Source organism: Ammospiza nelsoni, chromosome 9 (assembly GCF_027579445.1).
Source record: "Ammospiza nelsoni isolate bAmmNel1 chromosome 9, bAmmNel1.pri, whole genome shotgun sequence".
Taxonomy (NCBI): domain Eukaryota; kingdom Metazoa; phylum Chordata; class Aves; order Passeriformes; family Passerellidae; genus Ammospiza; species Ammospiza nelsoni.
In genome coordinates, this window is record NC_080641.1 from 19,230,991 (window position 1) to 19,256,815 (window position 25,825).

A 25,825-nucleotide genomic window follows, 5' to 3' on the forward strand; every position below is an offset into this window, starting at 1 on the left:
CCCGCGGGATCCGCGCCCAGGTGCACATGGAGATGCAGAGGAGCAGAGATCGAGACGAGCATGAGCCCGTCGTCCTGCTACATCTCACTGCGACAATTGCGCGCCTCTTTCCTCCCTCTTACTCCGTCTCCCACAGTTGTTCCAAGTTTCGCATACTCTAACTTTTAAAGGAATTCCACAAGTAGCTCAGCCCTGCACAGCGCGAGAGCGGCTTGCATGAGCGGCCGAGGGTTTCCCCAGCATCCAGCCCTGCCCGCGGCCGGTCCCACTACGCCCGGGCTCCCGAGCCCTCCTCTCCGGCGGCCGGTCCCGCTCCGCCCGGGAAAGGCCCGCGGGAAGCATCGCCCCGAAGGCAGGCAGAGCCACCGCCGTGCTCCCGCCTTCCCGGTGCTCAGTGCCGCCATCCCGGTGCGGCGGGGGCTGCCCACCGCGTGCGGCACTTCGCTGCGGGGCGGGAGGCCCCCGTGAGCAGCCCGGCAGCGCCGGACCGCGGCCGCCGGTCGCTCGCCGAGATCCCCCTCCCCTTCCCCGGGGCCACCGCGGGCCGTAGTAATCCGCGCGGCGCATTCCGCGGCGGCAGCCCTCGGTGCCGGCGGATTCCTTCCCGCTGACGTCCCCCCGCTCCGCCGCGCTCCCCGCCCCGGCCGGACCCCCGGGCGGCGCCCGGCGGCGGTGGCGGGGCGGGCCCGGGCGGGGCGGGCGCTCCTCCCCGCGGCCCCGCGCCCCCTCCCCGGCCCGCCGGGGGGGCTGCCCCGGCCCGCGCCCCGATTGGCGCTTCGTGGCTCCGGCCGGAGGGGAGGGACTAGAACTTTCCGCGGCCGCGGGCGGACTCTCGTCTCAGCCCGGAGCCGCCAGCGCCTGCGATCAGCGCCCCCAGACCGCGGGAGCCCGTCGACATGACCCACTTCAACAAGGGGCCCTCCTACGGGCTCTCCGCCGAGGTCAAGAACAAGGTACGGGCGGCGCGGGGCTCGCCAGGCTTTGTCTACACCGGGACGGCGGGGCGGGACGGGACGAGGCGCTGCAGGACGCGGGGCTCCGCTGCGTCCGGCTGCCGGCGGATTCCGCCCGCCCCGCGCGGTGGAGGCGCGCAAGGATGCGCCCACCGCCGGCCCGGGACAGCGCTGCCCTTCGCGGCACCGCTCGGAAAACTTGCGGGCGCCGAGGAGCTGTCAGCGCAGGGCGGGCCCGTGCGCGGAGCCGCGATTCGCAGCGTGGCCCGGGCTGCACCTGCCCGTACCGGCAGCCCTTGGCACGGGACATCCCGCTCGCGCCTTCTCCGCCCGCCGGGATCGGGCGGGGCGCGGCGCTGGGGCCCGCAGCCGTCCCAGAGCCGGCGGAGCGGCGGGCAGGGGAGCCCCGGCGGGCAGAGCCGGGCACGGCGCGGGCGGGGCCGCCGAGCGGGCGCTGCGCGGGTCGCGGCCCCCCGCGCGGCGCATTCCATCCGCATGACATCATGGGCACGGGCGGCGCGCGGCCAATCGGCGCGGGGCCCGCACAGACGCGCATTGTCCGCCCGCCCCGCCCCGGCCCGGCCCGCCCCGCCCCGCCCGCGGGGGCGCACAAAGGCGGCGCGGCCGCGGCTGCGGGCGGGACCCGCGCCCCTGGGGAGCTCCGCCAGCGGGAGCAGCCGCGCCGCGGCACCGGGGCTCCGCTAGAGAGCGGCCCAAACGGCAGCGCTGACTGCAGCCGGGCCCCGCGGCCGGAGCCGGTTGTGCGCGGCTTTGCTGAGGTTTTTCTCTTGGGAACAAAAGGTTTCTTGCGTTGTCCTGTTAGACTGGCTGCTGCCTTGCAGCGAACAATTGCCTAATAAGAAGGAAAAGCTTTGCAATAAAAATTACACCGCTATACAAGCGGGGATAAGTTGGTGCTCAGTGTCTTTATTCACAGGCTTAAAACCTAAACGTGGTCTTTAATAACCGGTTGTTTCACACTCATGTCTGGTTTCAGGCTTCAGCAGATCCCCAGATCCTGTTTGACTTGTAGCTGAGTGAAAAGGAGAGCAGGGAGGAAAGACGTTACTTTAAACGTTGTAATTTATGCTTTACAAAACAACATTTTGCTTTGGTTTTTTTCTTTATTGGCTTTCTCAGGATGGTTGTGGGTTCTGCTGCAAAGTTTGATGACATCATGTAACCGAATGTCTTCCAGAGTGGTTGCTTCCAGCATCTAAACTTAGTGATTTATCTACACCATTACACACTGGAAAAAAAACCCCAACAAATAACCCAAACCTAAAAAAAGACTAAAACGTGTTGTGTATTACTGCATGTGAATTAGGAAGGAAGTAGATACTCTACTACTTTGAAGATTATTGACAAAGTGATGTAGGTTAAACTGTGATCCCTTAATGGGAACAAGATGGGAAGTAGTTCTTTGTTCTTTCTTTCAGTTTCTCATTGCCATCGGCTTCCTTAGGGCCTCCTGAGGAACTCTTCCAAGCCTGTGCATCAGCAGAGGGTTTGAAACTGGTGTAATTCACACCTTTATGCAAAGGGCCTTCTACTTCATCTTGCTGAGTTTTGTTTTGTTCTCATTCTGTGCCTTCAATGCAAGTATTGCAGAGGGGTGGATGTTTTGGGGCAGCTCCAGTTTACTTGTTTGTAGGTTTCTGTTGTGTTCTTTGAAAATGTCAGTGCAGCAGTGCCATAGAAAACAATTCAAGTGCACCAAAGGCAAATTAACACATCTCCTTTCAAAAAACCCAAGCAAACAAAAAGAGCCTCCAATCAACAACAAAATCGCCAGAAGAGGTGTAGCTTTGAGCTTTTAGAATGTTGTTCTCATTGGAAGAGATCAAATTTCAAAGCAGTTGTGTTATATACAGGTATATCGTGTACCTCCAATCTAGTATCTTGCATGGGTTTGTGGGTTAGATGTGTGTCTGTTCATCTGTATAATTCCCAGAGGACCAGCAGATAATGTCTCTGTAAAGAGCAAAAATTCCTTTTCCCAGATTTTTCTGTCTCATGAAGATATGAAGAAATAGAATTTGAAGAATTCCAAGTCTTGGAGCTGGTTTTTGCTGCCAGTTATAATCAGACTTTCTAAAATACTGGCCTTTGTGCAGACTATGTGTTACGGGTTTTTTAATGTGCTGTTGGGGTAACGTTTGTAAGTAGCTGTAGAACCTCCCTGCTTGAATGATAGTTACTGTTAAATATCCTTGTTTGAAATTTTCAGTGCTGATCTCCAAGCAGTGTTTTTCTGTAAATGGACAGCTTCGTGGCTATGCTGCCTGAGGGTCCAGCTGTGCTGGATAAAAAAATCCCTTGGTTTTGGTTTTTATTCTTTATTTGCTCATTTGACATTGTATTAGTGATCAGAGAGACCTTTTGTTTGCTATGGTACTTGAATAGATGAATACAACGTGTCCTGATGCTTTTTAAGGATTTAATTGGGGTCAGGATTCAGTCTCTAAGCTTAAAATTTTTGTCTAGTTTGGGGCGAGGTTGTTTTTGGTTTTTTCCTTTGTTTTAGGGGTTTTTTGGTTTTGGTTTTTTTTTTTTTTTTGCTTTGAGGCTCCACCCTTCTCTTGTTTTGCTCCTTACCTTAGTTCACACTAATATGGTGTTTGGTGTCTGTTAGGGATCTCTTTTCCTCATTCCTGCAGAGAAAGCATGGAGTTTGTGTACTAGTTCCCAGCTGTAAGGAAACTTGTCTGCATGAGAAATGTGTAGTAGTCAAACTAGTGTCATCCCTTTGAAGCCGATTCCCTGTTTACTTGAGATCACAGAAGATAATTGATCCAAAACAAATATTCAGTGGGGAGCCCTTTAAACTGATGGAAATGAAAGGTTTCTTCTGCAGGCAAGAAATAATTTTCTTCTTGAGCAATGGGGAGTTTGTGCAGTACGTGAGGTTGACATAGCACGAGATGGTGATGCAATTAGATAGAGCTGCAAACTCGATTTTGTGTTTGTCTCTGATTTATGCTCCATTGTCTTGCTGCAGAAGGTGTGGAGCAAACAGGAATATTGGGCAGCAGGAGGAGAGGTTCCAGTCCATTCAGCTGCTTCCTAGTGCCTCCACCCTTCCCATGGAAGTGTTATTTGTATTAGGCAGGCATTTATCTTCCCCCTCCTCTTACCTTTGATACAGTGCCAGTTTCATCTTCATAAGAAAGTGGGGGTGTGCAGGAGTGTGGTTTGTGTGGGGAGTTAAAATTTGCATAGTGTTTGGCTGTTGCACGTCCCTGACTTTCCCTCTGAGCCATCCCTGTGGCAGGAAGCTTTCACTGGGCAGTTCCATTTTCCAAACTTTTAGAGGCAGCAGAGTGACTGCGGTGTTATCCCCGCCCTGCAGCTGCCACCCTGAAAGGTCAAGCCCTAGCGAAATGGAACAGGAAGGGAAACAAACTTTATAAAGTGAAGGCTGTTAGACAAATGAAGCCTGTAAACAAAATATCTCCCTGTTTTGCAAGTGTGCAGGAGGGCAATAGTGTTTCCTGCTTTCCTTCTTGAGGGCAAATACAGATTAATGGAAAAGAATTGAAGTCTGTGGTGAATAATGCAAACCAGTCCTAGGTATGATTATTGTGTTCCTCTTGAAATTGCTGAGGAGAAAATTCTTGTCATCTATTTTACCTGCTACAGGCCAAATAAACAGATTTAATTGCTTAGTCCAGAAATTACTCTTTTTAAAATAAGTATTTTTATCTGGGAACCAGATTAAAATAATTATTTCAGATTTTTAAATTAGTGATTTAATAGTGAGATAAGTTTTGGCTGACTGTGGTTGAACTGTTAGGCCCTCCTTTCAAAACAGAAATAATACCCTTTTCCGTTCTTAAAATACAATTCTTCCTACCATATATTTACTTTACCATTCTATGTTTCCTCTAGACTATTTTCCTTTAACAGACCTTTAGGTTTGCTCACTGAATTTTGTGAACCCTAGGTAAGAATGTTTGCCACTGATAAAAGTGCATTTCTATCAATGTTGTCTGAAATTATACAATAAAAATTGAGACTGTACTGGATAAAGGCAGTGAAAACTTAGGCTTTGAAAACAGAGGAGAATGATTTCTGTCATCATAAATGACAGTGTAAGATCTCTGCATTCTTATTCTTTTATATGTAGACATCTGTGTAACTTTTAAAGGAATAATATCTTTCATTTACAAGCTTTGAATTAAATTCAGATGTTTAGTTTCAAATAAAATCAGCCTGTGTAACTATTTGCATTACACAAATCTTCATTTTGTTGCATGGGGAATAAATAAAAAATCTAATATTTTGGTGCTCTTAGAAATATTGTCATAGAAATATATACTGAAAAGGGAATTTTAGAGGAAATAGCAGAAGAATTTATAGGAGCAAGCATTAAACTTTAGTTTGCTCCAGTTAATTCATGGTTTCTCATAGTTGATCATGGCTCTTGAAGTTTACATTTCCTAGCTAAATATCAGTTTCGCTGTGGAAAACACTAAAACTTTTCTCTTCGTGTCCAAATTTTGTATTTTTTTCAAAGAACTATGAATTTCTTCGAGCTGGATCCAGACATTGGTAACAGATCTGCAGTTCAAGTGAACTTCTTGACTTTGTATTTAATGGTACAGTTTTGATAATTAAGTCCATAGCAAAACTGTCTATGAAACATAAATATGACCATGGAATAATTCCATAGCTATACTTGCAGTCAGTTGATGTTTGGCACATTAAACATGCACCACTAAAAACACATTAGTGATACAAAAAAGGAAACCATCTATTTTTGTCAGTTAGTTTTAAGATGCATTTTTTTAATGCATCGCAACCAATTTATGAGAATTCTCCAATTAGTTTACAGTTTCTCTGCTGGTTCCTTGTTTCTGATGCTTAGTTTCACTTTGACTGATAGGATTAAATGTCAGTTAATTGTGTCTGACGGCACTTGCTTGAAGGTGGCCCTGCTGCTCTGCACTTCCAAATCACTGGAATTGATTTTTTTACTGGGCAGGTGCTCCTGTGCTTTTGGGAACGTGTTTGCCAATCAGTCTGTTACCTCAGTGCTGAAATGTGACTGTAGCCTCCTGCTGGGAATTTTGCAAAGGATTTTTTTTAAGGGAACCCAGTGAATCACTGGCTTTATTAAGCTGTAGTAACCTATTAATTTGTATTCTCCTAGTGTTAGGTCCTGTGTGTGAAGAGTTCTCATACTCGCTGAGAATTGGTATTAACACAGATTAATTAGATTTTTTTTGTCGTTGTTAAATGAAGAAGGTAATCCAGCAGTGGAGAATCTTAACTACAGTGTTTCCACTAAGCTTCATCCTTTACTGTCTATCTCAGTGTGTTTACCTTGATGTGTCTAATCCACTTACCACTTCCACTGTTACAGTCTCAGGACAAGTCTGTTCTGCCCTGATCAAGTATGAGTTTCCAGTTCTGTGGCTACTTCAGGAGAAGTATTAACATTACAGCAGTAAGAAGTAACCCTACTGAGAGGTACAGACTGATGGTGGTGCAACCTTGGTAGCATTGGGTTGAGAATTCATAGCAAGGATACCTCTCTTACCAGGAGCAGAAGCAAGTGATTTGCCATGGAAACACTTCTCTTGCCGTCAGCTTGGATGTTAGCAGCCATTCCTGCTCTGGACACTTGCCTGAGCCCACACACAGCGGGACTCGCCTTCAGGAGCCCTTGCACAGCCCCACCTGGTAGATGTGCCCTGTCCCCGGTGCCACAGCTCGGGAGCCCCTGGGTGGATCAGACAGATGTGTGGAAGGAGCTGCCCCAGGGACATCTGGCAGTGGCTGCTGTGAACCACTGGCACAGGAGTTTGCTGCCTCTGCCTCGTGGTTTCAGTCCCAGTAAACTCTGACTCTTGATTGCCGAGCTGACTCTTGTCTTTGGGGCTCCTCACACCTGAGCTGTGGAGCAGCACGGGCTGTGCTGAACTGCAGGCTGGTGTCACTGCCCCTGCTCAGCCCTGGCTCAGGGGGGCGAGTTCCAGCTCTGCCTCTCAACCTGCACCCTTCTCTCTTGGAGGAGGGTGATGAATGGCACAGCATAGCCAGGATTAGCTACTGTCCCCACAGGGGTCTGCTCCTGCGTGGGGACAGCACAGACAGAACTGCCAGTGCTGCACCAGCATGGGCACCAGTAAATGAACAGTGAGGGTGTTTGCTGAAACTCCTGGTATGTTTAACCTTAGTGAGCACCCTGGGTCTGCACTTGCAGATTTAAAGCATTTTCTGTCCATGTATAGGATGTATTACAGTGACCTTGTTTATGGTGAATTAATAAACTTTCAGTAAATCTTACACTGGTGTTAGAAAATCATAAAACTTGATAAGGGTAATTTTTAAGGATATGAGATAAGTATTTTGTATCCTTTGAATGCAAGCTCACAGTGTACTAGAACACTTCTGAAGAAAGCAAATAGAGCTTGACAGTCATGACAATTAAATGGGATTAGCAGCCTCAGAAAATAAAAAGTATGATTTGCATTACAGCAGTGCTTGCTTGTTTAAAATTTACAAATGAATGTGCTCTTTGTGTGGTTTCAGAGTTATACTTACTTTAAAATTTGGAGAAAAATACTTATAGTCCTGTTGGTGAGTCAATACCCATAAAAGATAGATGGATGGATGCACACATTCTTGTGGGACAGCAGCACATCACTGATTTTTGTCTCACCTTGTCTTTTTTTGACAGAACATTAATTTGGATGCTTTTTCTTGCCTGCAAATAGTTTATAATTTGTCTCAGAGAATAAAGGATAGAAACTTCTTTGTACCCAGAATTGTCAGCTCCTGTAGCTGCCTAGCACGGTATAACTGGGCATCTGACACGTCCTTTTAAGGCAAACTTTGTAGAGATTCCCATCCCCTATGGAACTGTACAGGAAAGGCCTTCAGTAAAAATGGGCTCCAGGCCAGGACACGTAGAGCAATTTGAAACAGATTTTTTGTAAGTGAGATCATGTGAAAATCCTTCTTTTTTTCTTTAAGAGGGACTCTTGCTTAAAAATGCTTTTTGTAAGTATCTGATTCTAAACAACTGTTAGCTTGTAAAGCTGTGTTCAGCAGCAAATACTTTCTTTTGAGTAAATACATTTGGTTCTGCAGTAATGCCTCATAGTAACTTATGTCATTGTTTCTATTTAGTGGGGTTGAATGACAGTGATTTTCTCAAAAACAGTTTTGACTTTTCTTCAGGCGGGTGGTTCTGTGTTCGTGACTTGTTTTTTTCAAACTGCAATAACCCTTCCCTCCTCCCACCCACACTCACCCCCCTCCTCCCTTTTTTTTTCCTCCCCTCCTCAAACCAGTGCAGATTTTAGCAGATACTTAGAGGGGAAACATAATGAAACTTGCTGTTGTAGAGTTGTACAGAAGTGTCTCTTACCCAAAGTGGTGCCGTTCTGGATGTGTGACTGGCAAAGGCTGGCAGGCGCCGGTGCCCCTGGAGGAGCTGGCAGCAGAGGAAGGCCAGGAGCGAGGATGAAGTGCTGCTGTCACAGCCACGGTCCAGTGCCCTGCTTGGACTGTCCCCAACTGTCCCAGCAGCTGGGCCAAGCAGGCTGTCAGCCTTGGGAGCCTGAGCTTACCCTGGTCACTGATACTCAAGGAAACCGGGCTGCAACCATTCAGTGCCTGTGCTGCTTCCCTTCCAAGACTCAACCCTGTATTCTGGGGTCAACACAGGATTTTTCTTGAGGATGTTATTTAGGCAGACCTTTCATTAGACAACCTTTTGGTAACTGAGTAATCCTTAAGGGTACAGAGAAGTGAATCAGTATATGGCTTGTGCATACACACAGGACCTGAACACCAATTATTTGCTTAAATATTTCTGCACTTTCTTGCTATTCCGAAATGCTTGCATGAAGATGGAATCTGATCTACTGAAAATCATAGCTGTCTGAATTATAGATGGATTCTCAGCAAATCTTGCCCTGTTTGCATGTTTTTACCATGGCTCTTCCCAAGGATAAAACAGGACATTACTATTGCAAAAGCTGTACTTTGCTTTCCTGCTAAGAAAGCTCTGCCATTATATTGCTTTCCTGCAGATATTTCCACTGCTACAGTCTCTTATTTATAGACAGCATTACCTTAGTATCCCTGGTTTTGCTTGAATAAGAATAATTTAATTTAAAAGTATTTTTCTGTTGTCCCTAATCAGTTGGCTATATACTAGAAGCCTTCACAGGAAAAGGTAAGGCATCAAATCCACATGCATTTTGGAAGGGATTTGGTTATAGTTAAATGTTCATGGTGAGAAGCAGCTCCTGCCTTGCTGCTGACATGGACCCCAGCAGAGTATTTCCCTTCTGTGTTGAGCATGGGCAGAACACAAGTCAGAGCTCAGGCCAGTACATACTGAGCAGAAGGATGTGCTGGAGCAGGACCTGTACTGCAGCTGCTCTTGAGATTCCTACTGTGTGACCAGCCTGAGCTGCCACTGCCTTGGTTCACTTCATAACACTGTGGGGGATCAATTAGAAGTTCCATTATATATCATAAGTGCAAGTCAACACTGTGTTAGGTCAGTGAAGCATGTGTAGTTCAGGCATGTATCTGGTGTGCTAAGACTAAATGCTCTTTGCTTAATTTTGCAAGAAGCTGTTCCCTTACCTTGCTGATGCTGTTGTATTAATCATGTCCTATACAAATAAAAAGTACAAGTAATTTTTGAAGAAAATTAAGACTAATGCCTTTTTACTATGGTCTGTCTTGATGACAGCCTTTATCATTAATAAATGATGGTATGAAAATGTCTTTGATATGGAAAGCTACTTCTATTTGAAAGAACCTAGCTGGTTTTAATAAAAAAGTAAACAACAATTGTGAGATTAAACATGAGCAATAAAGCACTGGTCTTTGAATGGATGGAACAGAATTGGAACAAAATATAACTAACAAAGTTAAAGTTCAGTCAGTGCACCTGAGCATTTTGTTCTGCAGAACAATAATGGAACCTTAAATCATTGAGGATTGAGACCTCTCACAGTCATTTGCAGCTCAGCCTTGCCCACACATTCTTCTGGGTGGATATTTCAAACCTACTCTCAATTCAGGAGTGCAGCACAGTGACACCACAACTTGGCATCCTGAGTTTGGGATGCAGTGTGTAGGTGCATCTCCTACCCACCCCCAGCAGTGCCAGCTGCTCTTTCTGCTTGTGTTGAATTGCTGTAAAATAGTGTTTTAAAAGTTTCTACAGGGTATTGAATCAGTCTGTTACTTTGGAGTTTGACTGTCTTTTCTGCTTTCTCTCTTGTACTTCTTTACTCATAAACTCCAGCATAACAGGCGTATGGCTTGATTTGTACATTACTAAAACTACATTACATAAAAGGTTGAGCTACACGTTCATGTAATCGTAATTTTTTTCACTTTTACTTTTCTTAGAAATTCTTCTTAAGATGTATATTATTAGAAAATTAAAGAAACATTTTCTAATGTGTTATGGTCATTAACCTTTAAAAAAATATATAGTTATAACACTTTTTGTGTGGTTAAAGCACAACTTGTCTGGGTGGCCAAATCCAAAATATTTTTAAATGTTTCCTGGATTATAATCAACCTTGTGCATCACCTACTGAACTTTAATTGGTCAGAGATATACCCAGGAGAGGAGGTGAGGTAAAGGGCCAGAGCAGCAGATTATCATTGTCTTTCATTCTTTTTGCTAAGTTCATTCTTGTAATATTTTTGCTGGCAGTAAAGCAAAACAAGAGTATGAAGCTGTTGATAGACAAGGTCTTCTAAAGCTTAGGGTGTGAAATCTGCATTATTTGTGCTTCTGCTAAGAAGACTACCAATGGGGAGAATTACCTCAACCAGAAAAACATGCTATGCATTAATTGAAAGACTTTGATCTATTACCTTTATGAAAGATAAATCTAGGCAGCTCTTAGTAGCTGAAGCAGCTAAAGAAGTTCTCAAGAAATCATGTCTTCCACCTAAATTACAAAAATAAAAGCCAGATTGAATTATTGTGTACAAGGATGGTAAGAATGAGAGGAATCAGTGTTTTCTTTATGAATACCTATCACAGACACCGCAGTGAGCCTGTTCAGCTAATGTGAGTTAAAGGAGTTAAATCAGTGCAGGTTCACAGGCAGCCGAGTGAAAGCCCTGAGCCCAGTTCACTGGAAATGCTGGTACCTCAGCAGCTGCCCTGTCATCTGTGCACGTCCCTGTCACAGCTGTGCCAGCAGCAAGGAATCGAGTACCTGAGCTTACTGGGTGGTGAGAGGAGAGTCTTGAGGTTTGCCTTTGGAAAAAGTACTGAGAAAATGCAGCATGGACTGCCTCTTCGCTGGAGAGGCAGAAGGAATGTGCATTTTGAGTAACTTTTAAAGCAACACTTGAAGTGACAGACTTAGCTTTCTTTAGCCAAGTTTTGTGGGAGGTATGTTTGAGTTACCAGTTACCTGCTTGCTGCTGTAGAACATAATTACTCTGATTTGGGTAAGTGAAGAGGATTTGCAGAGAAGAAAAAAGGTGTGGAGAGAGAATGAAATAATCAGACTCTGCAGTCCTGTTTGGGAGGAAAATTTGGTGAAATAATCAGACTCTGCAGTCCTGTTTGGGAGGAAAATTTGAAAGACCTGTCAACAAAGTTGGGCCTTGGGGAAGGGCTACCGAGTCACAATACAGTTTGCTTGTAAAATTACATATTTGAAAGCCATTCTGTTGGGGAGAAAAGGGAATCAACTTAAAAGAATGTCTAATTTCCTGGGCTTCTGTAGTAGCAATAGATTAGAAAAGTGTTCTGAAAAAGATTGAATGATCACTGATGTTACTGTTTATGTTTGCAGGCTCCTTCTAGGCTTTGAGAACTACTCAGAGTAGTAGTAGTTTGAGAACTCCACCAGAAATACAGTAACAGTCCCAAGAGATGCTTCCTGGGTTACTGATGCTTTGGAATTTTTTTTCTGTTTATGCACCAGATTGTTCTCTATGATTTTTTCCTTTCCCCCACAAAAGAACATAAACTAGGCATCACTGAGGTCTGTCAGGTTACCAGGATTTTCCATGCAGCACTCAGTGTGTTGTCTCAGGAGACATTACTGCTCGTGATGTCAGAGCCTGTCCAGATTTGCTGTGTCATACCAGTCATGCTGGGGCTGGGTTTCCAAGCAAGGAGAATTCCCTTCCCACCAGGGACCAACAGACTTTTGTCCATTGGGTTGGATCAGCCGTGTCTTAGCTGAGAACAAATTTCATATCCTTGTGGATTTTTGAAGGAAAAATCAGCAGTGGTTTAAAATAATAGATAGTGGATACTACTGGAACCATGTTCTCTGGAGGAATATAAATAGTTCAGCAATATACAGACTAAATAAACAGAGAAAAGGAACTCCATACCAAGGAGTATAAAGTATGGTGGCATGACCTGAAGGTGTTACAGTTGACAGTGGAAGCTGATGGCTAAGGAGAATTGGAGTTACAAGCCAGAAAATTTGATTTTGGCAAAACATGATGAGAGCAAAATTGCAAGAAAAACTGAGAACATGTTAGAGGAAGTGAGGGTGTAGCAGGACCTGCTGGGTACAAGAGGGAAGCAGCATTCAGTCCAAGAGCAGGCCTGTGTCTGAGTTGTTGGTGCACTTTGGGGGAAGAGATGGTAGCACTGCAAAAATGCAAAAAAAAAAAAAAAATTGCAAAATGTCATAAAATCCTGCTGGACAGCCAGGGAATAGAACACTCAGTTCTTCCAGCCAGCTGATCTGGCAGCAAGCACCATGCATGACTGCAGGTATCTGTACTTGTAAGATGACTTGGAAACTTTGAGGCATGGTTTGTTCTCACTTCACAGAGTTTAAACTGGTGTCTATGGGAATAGTGCCAGGAATTTTGGATTAATGCTCATCCATCTCTTCTTTTAAGATTGTAGTCTAAATTTTGATTTACAGAGAAAACAGTGAGATGTTGGCAGGGTATCAGTTACACTACACATAAAAAAAAAAAAAAAGGTTGAATATTAAGCAAAATGGATACAGCTGTAAAATTTTTATCCTAAGTAGCATTTTGGGATGTAGTGAGATCTTCCATTGGTAATGCAGTGTTCTCTGCCTTTCTGTACAACAGTCCATAATGACAGAAAAAAATGCATCTTCAAATACCAGGGCATAGTGAGTGCTGGCTTTGAGTTTTTAAAGTACTTTCATCTTTGGCTTTCGTCTGCATTGTCACATTCCTGTTACATTTGGGGTTCTTGGGCACAAATGTGCCTCCTATCACATTTTGCTTTTGCACACAATCCAGGTCCACATGTGTGAAATTAACAGGAAATTTAAATTTGTCGTTATGATGAGTGCTCATTGGGTTGGTACTTCAAATGGCAAGCTTTCCTTGACAATCGCCTTGGTACCCTGTCACTTCATCTTCTTACCCACTTTCAGTAAAAACCAAAACTTTATATTTTTCCAGTCATGGGTTCCCTGTCCCAACTTACAGAATGTGCTGCTCTTTATTTACACTATGACTAAATAATCAGTGATTGTCCTTGCCACTGTGTCACCTCTGAAGCTGAAGATTAGATATGTAATCTGTTTGCACCATAGAATTTTAACCAGAAAGTTCTAGCTTGCTTGTATCATTAAAATTTTTTTAAAAATCCTTGTCCCTCTAATGGGAAGAATTTACTCTTTGTGCCTTTTTCTTGGTTATTCACATAGCCACTAAGCTCTTAACACTTTTCTTCTCCCAGGTATTTGCCTGTGTAAATTTTAGACAGGCGATTCAGAAGCATGTTCTAGAACAGCAGGTGATGAACAGGAATTCTGGATGACAATTTGGGACTGGCTGTGGTCTGCCTGACTCCCACTTCTGAGCAGTAAGGGCTGTCAAGAGCCTCCTCTGCCTTGATACCAGGAGAGAATTTGCTTTCATCTTTCCCCATGCCATCATAAACGCTTAAAAGGGGGAGGAAAAATACTTCATCACAAACTAGTACCAAGCAAATGAAAAAGAGGTATGAGCATTGGTATTTTTGGCCTCAGCAGGACAAATCACTGCTGAAGGTAGTGCTTATTTCAATGCAAAGGATGTTTGCAAAGGCAACACTGAAACCACAGCAATTCAATTTCACTCAGACAGTTCTGAATTAATAAAGATTGAAAAGTTGATACAGGAACAAATTGCTACTTAAAGTTGAAACTGTACAGGCTTAGGTCTTAAAACCTGGAGTTTCTAATTTGTTGTTTATATTTGCTTTCAGTAGTTTATTATCTAAATGTGTAAAAGTAAAATTAGTATTAAAACACCTGGCTAAACATGGATTAAATTCTGTACAAGATGAATATGCTCCTATACTTACTAAAAATTCAGTAAGCTTTCCCTGCTCAATCTTGTTTTTTAATTGAAAAGTTAGTAACTTTGTGTTACTCTAAGCAAGAATATGGGCCATATCAAATTTCTCCCTATGAAGAACATTAAAATCCAAATCTTATGCCTCTATCTATTTTTCGGTCCAATTTAGTGAAAAGCATTTATGTAACCTCTTCCTATGCCACCTTATCTTGGAGTGAAGTCCTGGTTATTTCTCTTGCTGTACATGGCCCTGTACTTTATTTACCTTGGAAATCCAAAATGTTCAACTGACTTCGCTGCAGTTTTATATGTATATACATTTAAAGTTTTGTTGACAAACACAGTTCCTATAATAGAGTTGTTGATGTACTTTGACAAGCACATGCTTTTTTGGTTGAAACTTATGACTAGAGAGGAGTTTTTTGAAATGCTTACTAGTACTTTAAATTTAGTGTGCTGCACATGAAACCTTTGACTCCTGCTCAGAAGGGCAGGAAGCCTGCAGCTTTAATCAGAAATTTCATCAGAACTAAGAAGTGCAAGCTGTTATGACATGATGTTTAACTTCAAGTTTTATCTTTTATACCTGCTTTTTAGCTTAGTAAGATTTGTGTTTGCTAGTCCCAGTGTAAAAAGTAGTGCAGTGTGCTTAAACTCTTCCTTGAGATGCAGTTACAGTAATTTTCCAGAGTAGCAGCAATGCAGCCAGCTGAACTCAAACTGGAGATCTGGCATACACGGAGCCCTTAGTGTACAGTGTGTACTGTGTAATTTGGAAAAGATTAGCATAAAAGGACAGCTCAAAGTCCATATGATATCAGTTATGGTGTGAAGTACTGGTTAACATCATCACTCAAACTAAACATGCTGCAGGCACACTGAGTAACTTCAAGGGACACAGACAGATCGCTCAAGTTGGCCAGCAGAAGTTTGCTAGCTTCCAGGAATTCATGAGCTTGATAAAAACAGTGATGATTGTTACTGTCTCTGTCCTGCACATGGAGGGAGGGTTTTTACACTCTAAGATCTCCCAAGGAGAAAAGTCCTACCTGAACAGAAGTAGGTGTGAGGATCAGGTGTGAAGTTGCCAGAGGAATCAAATTGAACACAAGGATTCCAGCCTGAAGCATACACTGGCACAAACACATGTGTATCAGTTTGTCATAGGCAGGGAACACCCAGGCTTTTCCTGCCACAACCTTGGGTCACCCATAATTTTGACCACTTCTATAAACATTAGTTTCCTTCCAAAGATGTTTCTGTTAAACCTGTATCTCTGAAGCATTAATAGAAAACGCAACATCAACAACTTTATGTATCTTTTGACATTTGTCAGAAGAAAGAAATGAACAGTTGGCTTCCTGCTATCTTGTATTAAACTTCTGCAAAATCTTATATCCATTGCTACAATTGAATCATTTTTACAGTATTCTGGAACTGTAGGGTTTTTTTGTGGCACTGACGATACTGTGAATGAAGCTGCTTAGCTACTGCTTTCATCTTCAGTAGGCAGTATTTTCTTTTGCTGTAGACTTGTATGACTTAAATATCTTCCATGAAGGTTCAGTATTTATAAAGGATCAAATGTTGGCATATTTTTGATTAGTTGTAATGGAAAAAGACAATTTTTTTACATTCGTATCAAAGCCTCTGGCTTCACCTCATAGATAGCAATCAAAGGAAAACTGGAACATCTCTGATATCCACATGTGGAAAATATGAAATATTCAGTAAGAGCATTACATAACCTCTGGTTGTGCCATTGGGAATAGAAGAGCTGAGAATTCAGAATAAGCATAATGCCTTATTTCTGGTAGTATCTGACCTGTCATTCTCCCTGTTTAATCCTTTCTCACATGTTTAAAGCCTGATTTGAAAGATTCCACATCTCTAGGTTTTCAGGTAGATTGAATATTATTTGCAGAGAAATTAGCACCAATTTTTACTTTTTGTAACTTAGTTTCCCACCAGCTCAAAAATCAGAACAAAAATAAAGCTTTTAGTGGCATTAAGAACTCTCCTCATGTGTATAAGTGTTTTTTACTTCCTGTCTCTAGATAACCACTGTAGTGATACCCCAAGGCAATTTAAAACCTCTTGAAAAGCTCAAGATTTGAAACATGGTAAAATACTCCAACATAAAGTAAATATCCTTCAGAAGTGATAAAATTCCACCTGATTACTTCTAAGGTCCCCAAGCAGTGGGGTCAGCAATTTAATATTCACTTCAGTTGTAATCTCACATATGGAATGCACTTATTATTAAATGAGGAAAATTTCTGACTTTTTCTTCTTTGCCTGCCAAGAAAGATTAAGATAGTCACACTTGCAGAAGTCTTTAGGGTTCTCACTCTTACTGGCTTCCATATTTACTTTTTTTTTTTACTATTGGGAGGGAAAAGATTAAACTGTGTCTCTTGGTGGTGTGATCACAAAAAGTGGTAGAAACACAAGTCCATTTCTATTCCAGATGATTTCAACTGCAGGATTGCTAACACTGTCTTTAAGCTACACTGAAACTGCCTAAATTTTCGGAAAGCACAATGTTCATTATGTCTGTAACTAAAGAATTGTGGGGGACATTAGCTCACGCCCCACTTTGTACCCACATGCTGGAATGGTGATTTTATCACAGTATGAGCTGTCAGCATATGAATGACCAGCCCAAATTATCTGCTGTCTTCCAACTGGAGCATCAGAATAGAAAGTTCTGGCCTTTCTATAAACCCTGTTTTTTCACTTGAATTGGGGTACAGAAATAAATTATACACTGTCTTGCCTGTACACATAACTTAAGGTTTTGTGGGTGAGGTGACTTCTGCAAGATTTTAACAGGTTCTCTAATGTGCAAGAAGAGTCCGATGCTACAATTCAGCCTTTTGGGGAAGAAGTTTTGGTATCCTTCTCCCTTGCACATATATTTATTTTCACACAACATGTAACTCGCTCAATTCTGTCCAAGACTGCTTCTTTTCTATCATGTTGAGTGAGCTATTTGGGTTCTGCCAGATGTTAGTGGGGAGAAAAATTAAGGCTGTGATCACATAAGCTTTGCTTCCATGGGAAATAAAAATATCCTGAAAAGTCATTTGTAAGCTAATCACCAGGTTAGGAAGGAGAAAGATGACAGTTGACTTCTTCATATGCACCATTCTCAAGATGTTTCCCAACCCTTGCTGTTATGACCATCACTGGAAATAAACGTGGTTGTGCTGCTGCTGTGCTAAACTAAAGGGATTGAAGGGGGACTGCCTGCCACCCTCGAGACGAGACCACAGCCATGTCCTTTCAAGCTGTGATCCTCAGTTAGCTTTTCTAGTCTGCATCTCATCTTAGCTAATATCCAAAAGGTGTGATTAAAAAATAAAGTAATGACATTTTCCTTGTCGTCTTGTACAGAATGCTGCACAGAATTTCTTACCTCAGTCAAGATCTGAATGTAGGAATGGGTTAGTCCATTATCCTGATCTGTAACTAAGACACCATTGCACTACTCTAACAAATAGTCTAAGGAAAATAAGTATTACTCAGACAAGGGTTTGAAGTAAAGCCAGAGATACAAGAATTTTCCATTCCCCTTAGAAGAAAAATAGGGAACAGAGTACTGTAAATTGTAGTTTGGTCAGTTTGGAGCCAGGGATTATTAATGCTAGCCAAAATGTAGCAATTGCCTCTATCCAAGTCATTCAGATACGTTGGAATTATAATCTTCAGTATATATATAGCTGCTAATAGCTGGCCTTTCTTGGCTGAAGTCTTAAAACTATATGTAAAAAATCTCAGATGTACATTTTGCTCTAATGTGAATGGCTGTCCATGAGTTTCTTGTTTGTAAGCAACTGGTGTAGCTGAGCTGCCTTTCTGCACGTTAGAAATAGTGCAGGTACACTGTGTGCTTGTCTGTCAGGTTTCTCACAGTGGCTCCCTCCCTTCCCACCCTGCTCACTGACCCATGCAGGACAGCTAATGAAGCTGGAAGTACTGCCAGCCTCTGCACCACTGCAGGTTATTTATCTCACACAATCTGGTGCTCAGATAACTTTGTTTGCAGAAAACGTAGGGATGATTTCAGGGATAGAATCCATTTTGTCTAACTTGCCAATATTGAAAAGGATTGCAAGGGTGACAGGTTTAGCCTGAAGGAAGTGGGAGCTGCTTTGTGGTGCTTTCAGGGGAGGGGAACAAAGGGCAGAGTGAAAGAACACGGATGCTGTTGGCAGCTGGTGGTGTTGAAGTTCACTGCTTGAAGCATTCCTTTCACATGGATTGATTTCTAGTGACCGAACCATAAACTTACACGCAGAGTAGGGAAGTCTGAACATCTGGAAAATGAATTTTTAAGTAATCTTTCTAACAACTCTAGGCCTCTTCTTGATGCCTTAAACTTCAAAGATTTTTGCAGGTTTTCTTCCTTTGCAATTAAAATATGAGATCACAATTTATTCCAGAAGGGTCTTCCAGGAAGGTCAAAGAGAAGAGAAATTGCAGGGATACTAAAGGTTAACGATAAACCAGACACAGACCAGCCCCCAGAATCCCCAGCGAGATAACTTAATGTTGTAGCAACAAGGAAAAAACTTACTAGGTCATCTCTATTAATCATAAACTAGCTATAAAAGCAAACCCACTATCATCTTCAGCTGAATAACTTCAAATCTATTATATTAAGATTTCTCATGTAGAAATTTACACGTGAGCAGTAGTACTGGTGGCATGGCAATTCAGAATATACCATTTCCCTTCCTTACTTCCTGCCAAAGTATAACTTGACTCCTGTATTTTTTCAAAAATCATTCCTCTGTAGCTGTCAAAAGACTTTTCTAGGAGCTCCAGGAATTCTTACTCAAAGAAAAACTGCAACATGCTTAAAAGTGCTTTTTCCAAACAGACCTTTAGTAAAGCCATGAAAATTATAGTTAAAGGGATAAAGTACTTACATCTGTACTCTGATTTATAAAATACAGATTAAAAATCCAGCAATAAAATTACTGGATGACAGCTACAGCATACTGTGAAATGGAGTTGGGGTGGGGAAGAGTTGGAGATTTCTCTCCTGAAGTAACTTTATGACTGCTTGTGTTACAGATTGCCCTGAAATATGACCCCCAGATAGAAGAAGATCTGCGTAACTGGATAGAAGAGGTGACAGGGCTGAGTATTGGTGCAAACTTCCAACTGGGATTAAAAGATGGCATTATCTTATGCGAGTAAGCATTTATTAAGTAACCTTATTTTTAGGAGTTGTCTACTTTAAAGGAACTTAGAAGGGACTTTCTGAAGATTCCCCTTGAAAATATGTCAACAATTACAGTCAAAGATAGCTGACTGTAGGGTGGGAGACAACTTCTTGGAAACTGTTGGAAAAATGAACACTTAAATCTCCTTTATATTTCAGCTAAGATTTCTAAGTATTTCTAAATTTAATGGTGTAGCTCATTTCTATAGTAATCAAATGGCACACAAAAACTCTTACAGTCTGTTAGAGTTGTGAGAGCTGAGAACTGAGCTAGTCCACTGTATGAACCAAGAAATTAACCATTTTGATGAAACTAATGCAACTAATAAAGAATGAGTGAAAGTATTATATAATGCCTGCACGGATGGTATAAGGATGAGATTTATTGTTTAAGCATTTCCCTCTTTTTCACCTCCCCAGGCTTATAAATAAGCTGCAGCCAGGATCAGTGAAGAAAATTAATCAATCAAAACTAAATTGGCACCAGGTAAAACAAACAAAACAACCTCAGAACTACACCTTTAACCCCCTGAACCCCAAACAGTACTTTTGTCTGTATTAACAAATTTGCTGTGAAAGTTGTACATCTTAAATCCTAGTAGCACCAAGTTAGATATGCTACATATCCAAGAGCTGAGGATGCTGCAGACATGAACAGTGTTTAACAGAAGGCAGCTACAGCTGAGGTGGTTCATCAATGCCAGTTGAGCACCTGTATTTAATAGCAGTGCTTTAGCTGTTCAGGAAGTGTCAGATGGAAGAACAATCTAGAGCCCTATAGCAAAGCCTTTGCCCAGTAAAAAAAAAAAAAAAAATCTTTTTATTGAATCACAACTGTGTTTTCCATCCAGGCAGTGCTGCAAGGTATTAGGTCAACAGCCTGCCTGTACCTATACATCTCTGTATGAAGCATCCTCCTGAAAAGGTGTCTGGAACAAGCATTGCTCCCTAGAGTTGCTGCCTTTGCTGTTAATGGGTCTAGCCTAATACTGTTACATCAGCCTCCTTGTTTTCTTGGCATTGAACACTTCTAAATATGGGTGAGGATTTTTGTTTTTAAAGTTTTAATACCTCTTAAGACTTCAGAAGGGAAGAAGAGATTCAGTCCTTACTCTTTGTGTTCTACATTGCTTTCCAATTTCTACAGCACATAGTGCTAAAAAGTGCTAATAAGTCCCAAGGCTTGTTTGTCCCAGGAGGTGAGCAAGATAATGCCTTCAGTCCATACAAGGATCTCATCCACATAGTTACAGTTTTATTTTATTCAAAATTATCAGTTGCTGAAGTCAAATAGCATGGATACTGTGTCAGATTTTCTAATTTTGAAGCAGGTTTTAGATTAGAATTTCTCTTGGAAGGGACAGTTGAGACAAGTCTTATCAAAGCCCACTCTAACAAAGTATATGGTACTCACTGATGGAAGTATGCCAGGCTGGATGACCTCAGTCTGATTTCTGAAATCAGTATTAAAACTAACAAAAACTTCTCACCAGTCACTCTTAACCATGCCAACTGTTTCGTTCAGTTTGCACAAGGCAAAGAACTTGAGTAAAACAAGCAAACAAACCTACCAACCAATGCCAGAAGGCTTTAAAATGACTTAATTTCTGATCTGAAACACTGTAGAAAACTGGCTTTTTTGTTTCTATTTAGCTGGAGAACATTGGGAATTTTATCAAGGCCATCCAAGTCTATGGTATGAAGCCACATGACATTTTTGAAGCAAATGATCTTTTTGAGAACGGAAATATGACTCAAGTACAGACTACTCTAGTGGCACTGGCAGGTCTGGTAAGTATTTATGCCTCTGGAGCTGGCCCAAATCCACATGCCAGTTCAGATGCACCTACAACCCATGTAAATACAGAAAGCAGCATCCAGCCTGTCAGGAGAGGACAGACAGTGCTGAGAGTCTGAAGTGCAGAGGGTGCACTTCAGAGAGCTGTGTGCTCCCACATGCCCCAGGGAGGGCTTAGAGGTCAGAGTGGGGGTTCCTGACTGCTTCCATGTGCATACACAGAACAGGGCAGGCTCACAGGAGAGCACTAATCCCTGCAGAATGTCCTTTTGACTCAGGTAGCTTTGGAGTGCCACCTTCAAATGGTGTGGGGAACTGGTACCTTCTCTGAGCCCTGACACAGTCTCATGGAGACAGACCTGCTTGTGGAGCCCAGGCTTAGAGACTGGAGACAGAACATACATTTCAAACACTGAATATTCTATTTTCCCTCTCCCAAAATAGGCAAAAACTAAAGGTTTTCATACTACAATTGATATTGGTGTCAAATATGCAGAGAAACAAGCACGAAGTTTTGATGCAGGAAAACTAAAAGCTGGTCAAAGTGTAATTGGCCTGCAGGTAAGTATGAAATTCAAGTTTGCAGTAATTTGTTACATTTGAGAACAACTTTCTTGCTTTGATTAACTGGGACATTGTTTATGCAAAACCAGGTACAGAATAACAATATATTCTTATCATGGAAGGAGGAATGAGGTTTTAATTCTTGTAAGCAGTTGATTGGCTCTATAAGATCAAGTCACTGCCTGGAAGGTTGGTTTGTTTGTTTTAAATCTGCTGTGAGAGTGATAAGGAGGAAAGGAACAGCTAATATTAGCAGCATCATCTCTGTCTTTTAAGGTGGTTTTGAAGTAGGAGTCTTTGGATAGTTAAAGTTCTTTGTATGAAACTTGTTTTTTCTTTCCTCTTTTCTTAGTAATCATAAAAGCCAAAGTAAAAATCTTAAAATTCCTGTGGTAGAAAAATTGTGGTAGTGTAAATGAATCATTACTGTCCAAGATAAAAGGTACTTTTTACATTTTGAGGCATACATCCATTCCAATTGCAATGCAGTTGGGCCTTAGGATGACAGTTGCCTTTATTTTTCCCTTTGAAACTTTTGAAAGGAGAAAGGGTAATATATTACAGGTAGTGATCAAACTACATGAGGAAAGCAAGCACTGAAATGACTTTTTTTGTCAGCCATCACAGTTACCAACCATATTCTTTTCCTTAGACTATGCTTAATGTACAAATAAAAATAATTTCTTCTGTCCACTTCTTCCCTCCCCCAATAAAGATGGGCACCAACAAGTGTGCCAGTCAGGCAGGCATGACTGCTTATGGAACTAGAAGACACCTCTATGATCCAAAAATGCAAACTGATAAGCCATTTGACCAGACAACGATTAGCCTACAGATGGGCACTAACAAAGGAGCCAGTCAGGTAAGCAGGCCTGTGTGTGATGTGCAGGAGGGACACAGGGAGGGACACAGCTCTCAGCCCAGTGGGATGGGACAGCCTGGAGTGCTGCCCAATGGCAGAGTTTAACAGGCAGCAGTGCGTGGGTACAGTTCAGCTGTGCTCTTATGCAGTAATTGAGGGACTTGAATCTCTTATCTTAACCAGTGTGTTCTGTGCTGAGTGTCTTAAGGGATAAAAACATCCCACTGCTTCTAGAATTTCCTGCTGGCAGTGTTACACCAGGAGAAAACAGTAACTTCATTATAAGTATTAACTAGACAGAGGCAAAAAAGAAATTGCTTACTGGCAGTACCTTAATCAAAATGCTTAGTATATTCTTTCCAAGGAGGAACATAAACTGGACCTTTCTGCAAGGACTTGCTTCTGTGACTCACCTACTAGTGAACAGGTGTTACTGCGCTGTGTTTTGTTGTATTTTAATTCCTACTTTTCAGCACTTTCAATGAGGCATACTAGTTGAAATCATGAATCTAGTAATCCCAGCTCTTGACCTTCTTACTGATCCTCTACAATCCTGTTTTATTAGGCTGGTATGCTGGCCCCAGGTACCAGGAGAGACATCTATGATCAGAAGCACATATTACAGCCTGTGGATAACTCAACTATTTCGTTACAAATGGGTACCAACAAAGTGGCTTCACAGAAGGGAATGAGTGTGTATGGGCTTGGACGGCAAGTGTACGACCCCAAGTACTGTGCTGCACCCACAGAACCTGTCATCCACAACGGCAGCCAAGGGACAGGGACGAACGGGTCGGAAATCAGCGACAGCGATTACCAGGCAGAGTACCCGGATGACTACCACGGGGAGTACCAAGATGACTATCAGAGAGATTACCATGGCCAGTACAGTGACCAGGGCATTGATTACTAGCTTTGCATCAAAAGTTCAGTATTAGTTGATTATTTTATTCAGTAAGAACGAAACTAGCCTTGTGGAATTGTTACCTGTCTTTCCTACACACTACGCTTAATGTACCTAAAGAAATACTGCCTTACATACATTCCTTTCTCCTTTCTCTGCCCTTTCCCTGTCTAGTTGCCTTTAGTGCTGTAACAGTTGTAGTCTACAGCATAAACAATAACTGCATATGAAGTAAAAGGAATACTGTGAAAGGGGGAGTGCTCTGATACAGCCAGGTTGTTTCGTAAGGAGCTATGCATTCTCACAATCTCTACTAAGTCGGTTTTTACATACCAAATTAAGCCTTCATTTTACATATTTACAGCTTTTCTCCGGAGGAGATAAAAGAATCTCATGCTTCAAGTTACATGTGGTCTTTGCCAATTAAATTTAAGATATCTCATTAGTGATTTAATATCATTGCTATGTTTTAAGGTATTGTTTGCTAATGTTAAGTCCTGCATTTAGACATAAGTGTGCATTCGTGATTGTGTATTCATTCCATTATCAACACTGACCAAACTTAGAAATAGTTGTCTTACTAAAAAGGGAGCTTGTACAAAGTCTTGAGCCAACAGAAGTTCCATGATTGATGGTGCATTTGCCTTTTATTGTGCCATAATATATCCATGTAGAAATGCTTTTTTCTTCCTTGAACTGTATTTATTGCCACACTTCTGAAACTGATCCCATTGTATTTTTATAAATAAATATTTTTTTCTTAAAGGTATGTAGAGGATCTTGTCTCATTTGTTACTCTACCAGTCTTAGAGATTAGATGTCATAAGCATTATTCCCAGATAAGCATCACCTTTGCCTATTTTAAGGACAATGTAGAACTCCGTTCTGTTGCAGTTTGGGTTCATTTTTTTCCATGGGATTTAATCTAACTATCTTGTAAAAATCTCTCAGGAATGAGTGTCACTGACTTAATAGGAGAGGAATGTAGGTCCTTCACAGCTGGGTTCACTTCCCCTCTTCATGACTGAGGTTATGAGCAGAGATCCTTAGCTGTTCACTAAATCCCTGCCGTTTTCTCAAGGGAAACAAGGATCACACAGATTTATTGTTGCCTCTGCTTCAGCCTGTTGCCTTTATGCCATCACTTGGAGAATGCAAAACACTGTTGCTTTAGATTATGTAAAGACACACACAGCCCGTGCCTGCTGAGTACCTGCAATCCCAGGTACTCAGTTACTGATAGCAGAGCTTTATTCCTAAATGGAGGATGCTTTCTTCCTCAGCATGGAGTGCAGAGAAGCTACACTAACTTACTGGCACTTTTAAAAAGGAAGAAAAAGAGCATGTGTCAATAGGGGCCAATGTTGCAGTTTGTAACTTCTGTAACATAATTCAAGGTTATCTTAAAAGTGTTCACTGCAGTTTTAAAGGACTACATTTGCGTATTAAATGTTTTACATTTGCAAGTTCTGGATTTATGAAGGATTTTTTCCTCAAGACTGGAAATTGTTTGTGCATGCTCCATTAGTTTCTGTCATCTTTGAATGTGATGTGGTGATCTGACTTTCAGCTGACCTATTTGTTGCATAAGTCTTAAGCTTATTTATTTTACAGAATTTAAATTAGAAAGGCTCTCTAGAGGTCACTGGTCCAAGCCCTGCATCTGAGGCAAGAGAATTATTAGCAACAGATCTGTTAAGACCTGCTCTTCCTGAATGATTCTCCCCCTTCAAAATGGTAGTTCTTAATTATTTAGAACTGTTGTATTGAATGCTGAAAAGCAGTTCTACATTCAACAGCAAAAGCTGTTCTGTATATAGTTTGGGTAAAAGCAATCTTTTTCAAAGCCTGACCATGCCCTCCTTTCTTCTGAAGCCAAATCTTAGACTTTAAACTACTTGTCCCTTATGTACTTAAACAGAAGAAACAAACAACACACATGCTGTTGTTGGTGTGCATGTTTCATCCACAGAGAGATCCAATGGAATCACAACCGAATTCAGAGTTTGAAGTAGACACTGAGCAAGACCAAAATCAAGCTGCTTTGCTTAAAACAATAGGCTACAACACTTGGCCATGTTCTGGTTAGCAGACACCACTAGTCCCTGTCTCCTATTTTTAAGGAACATAGTTATAAAAGTACCTTTCATTCTGCTGGATCTAATCTTCCATAGCTGCAGGAAAGATGAGTCCACGCTTACGGGGC

The 25,825-nt window shown here is 42.1% G+C and overlaps 1 protein-coding gene across 1 annotated transcript; it reads left to right on the plus strand.

Moving 5' to 3' along the window:
- Nucleotides 1-733: 733 nt before the first annotated feature.
- Nucleotides 734-24,388, plus strand: CNN3 (calponin 3). Its single transcript, XM_059477692.1, has 7 exons — nt 734-953; nt 19,341-19,462; nt 19,912-19,978; nt 21,145-21,282; nt 21,734-21,850; nt 22,569-22,715; nt 23,281-24,388. The coding sequence occupies exons 1-7, from the start codon at nt 897-899 to the stop codon at nt 23,626-23,628; spliced, it is 996 nt and encodes a 331-aa protein (XP_059333675.1). The 5' UTR covers nt 734-896; the 3' UTR covers nt 23,629-24,388.
- Nucleotides 24,389-25,825: the final 1,437 nt, after the last annotated feature.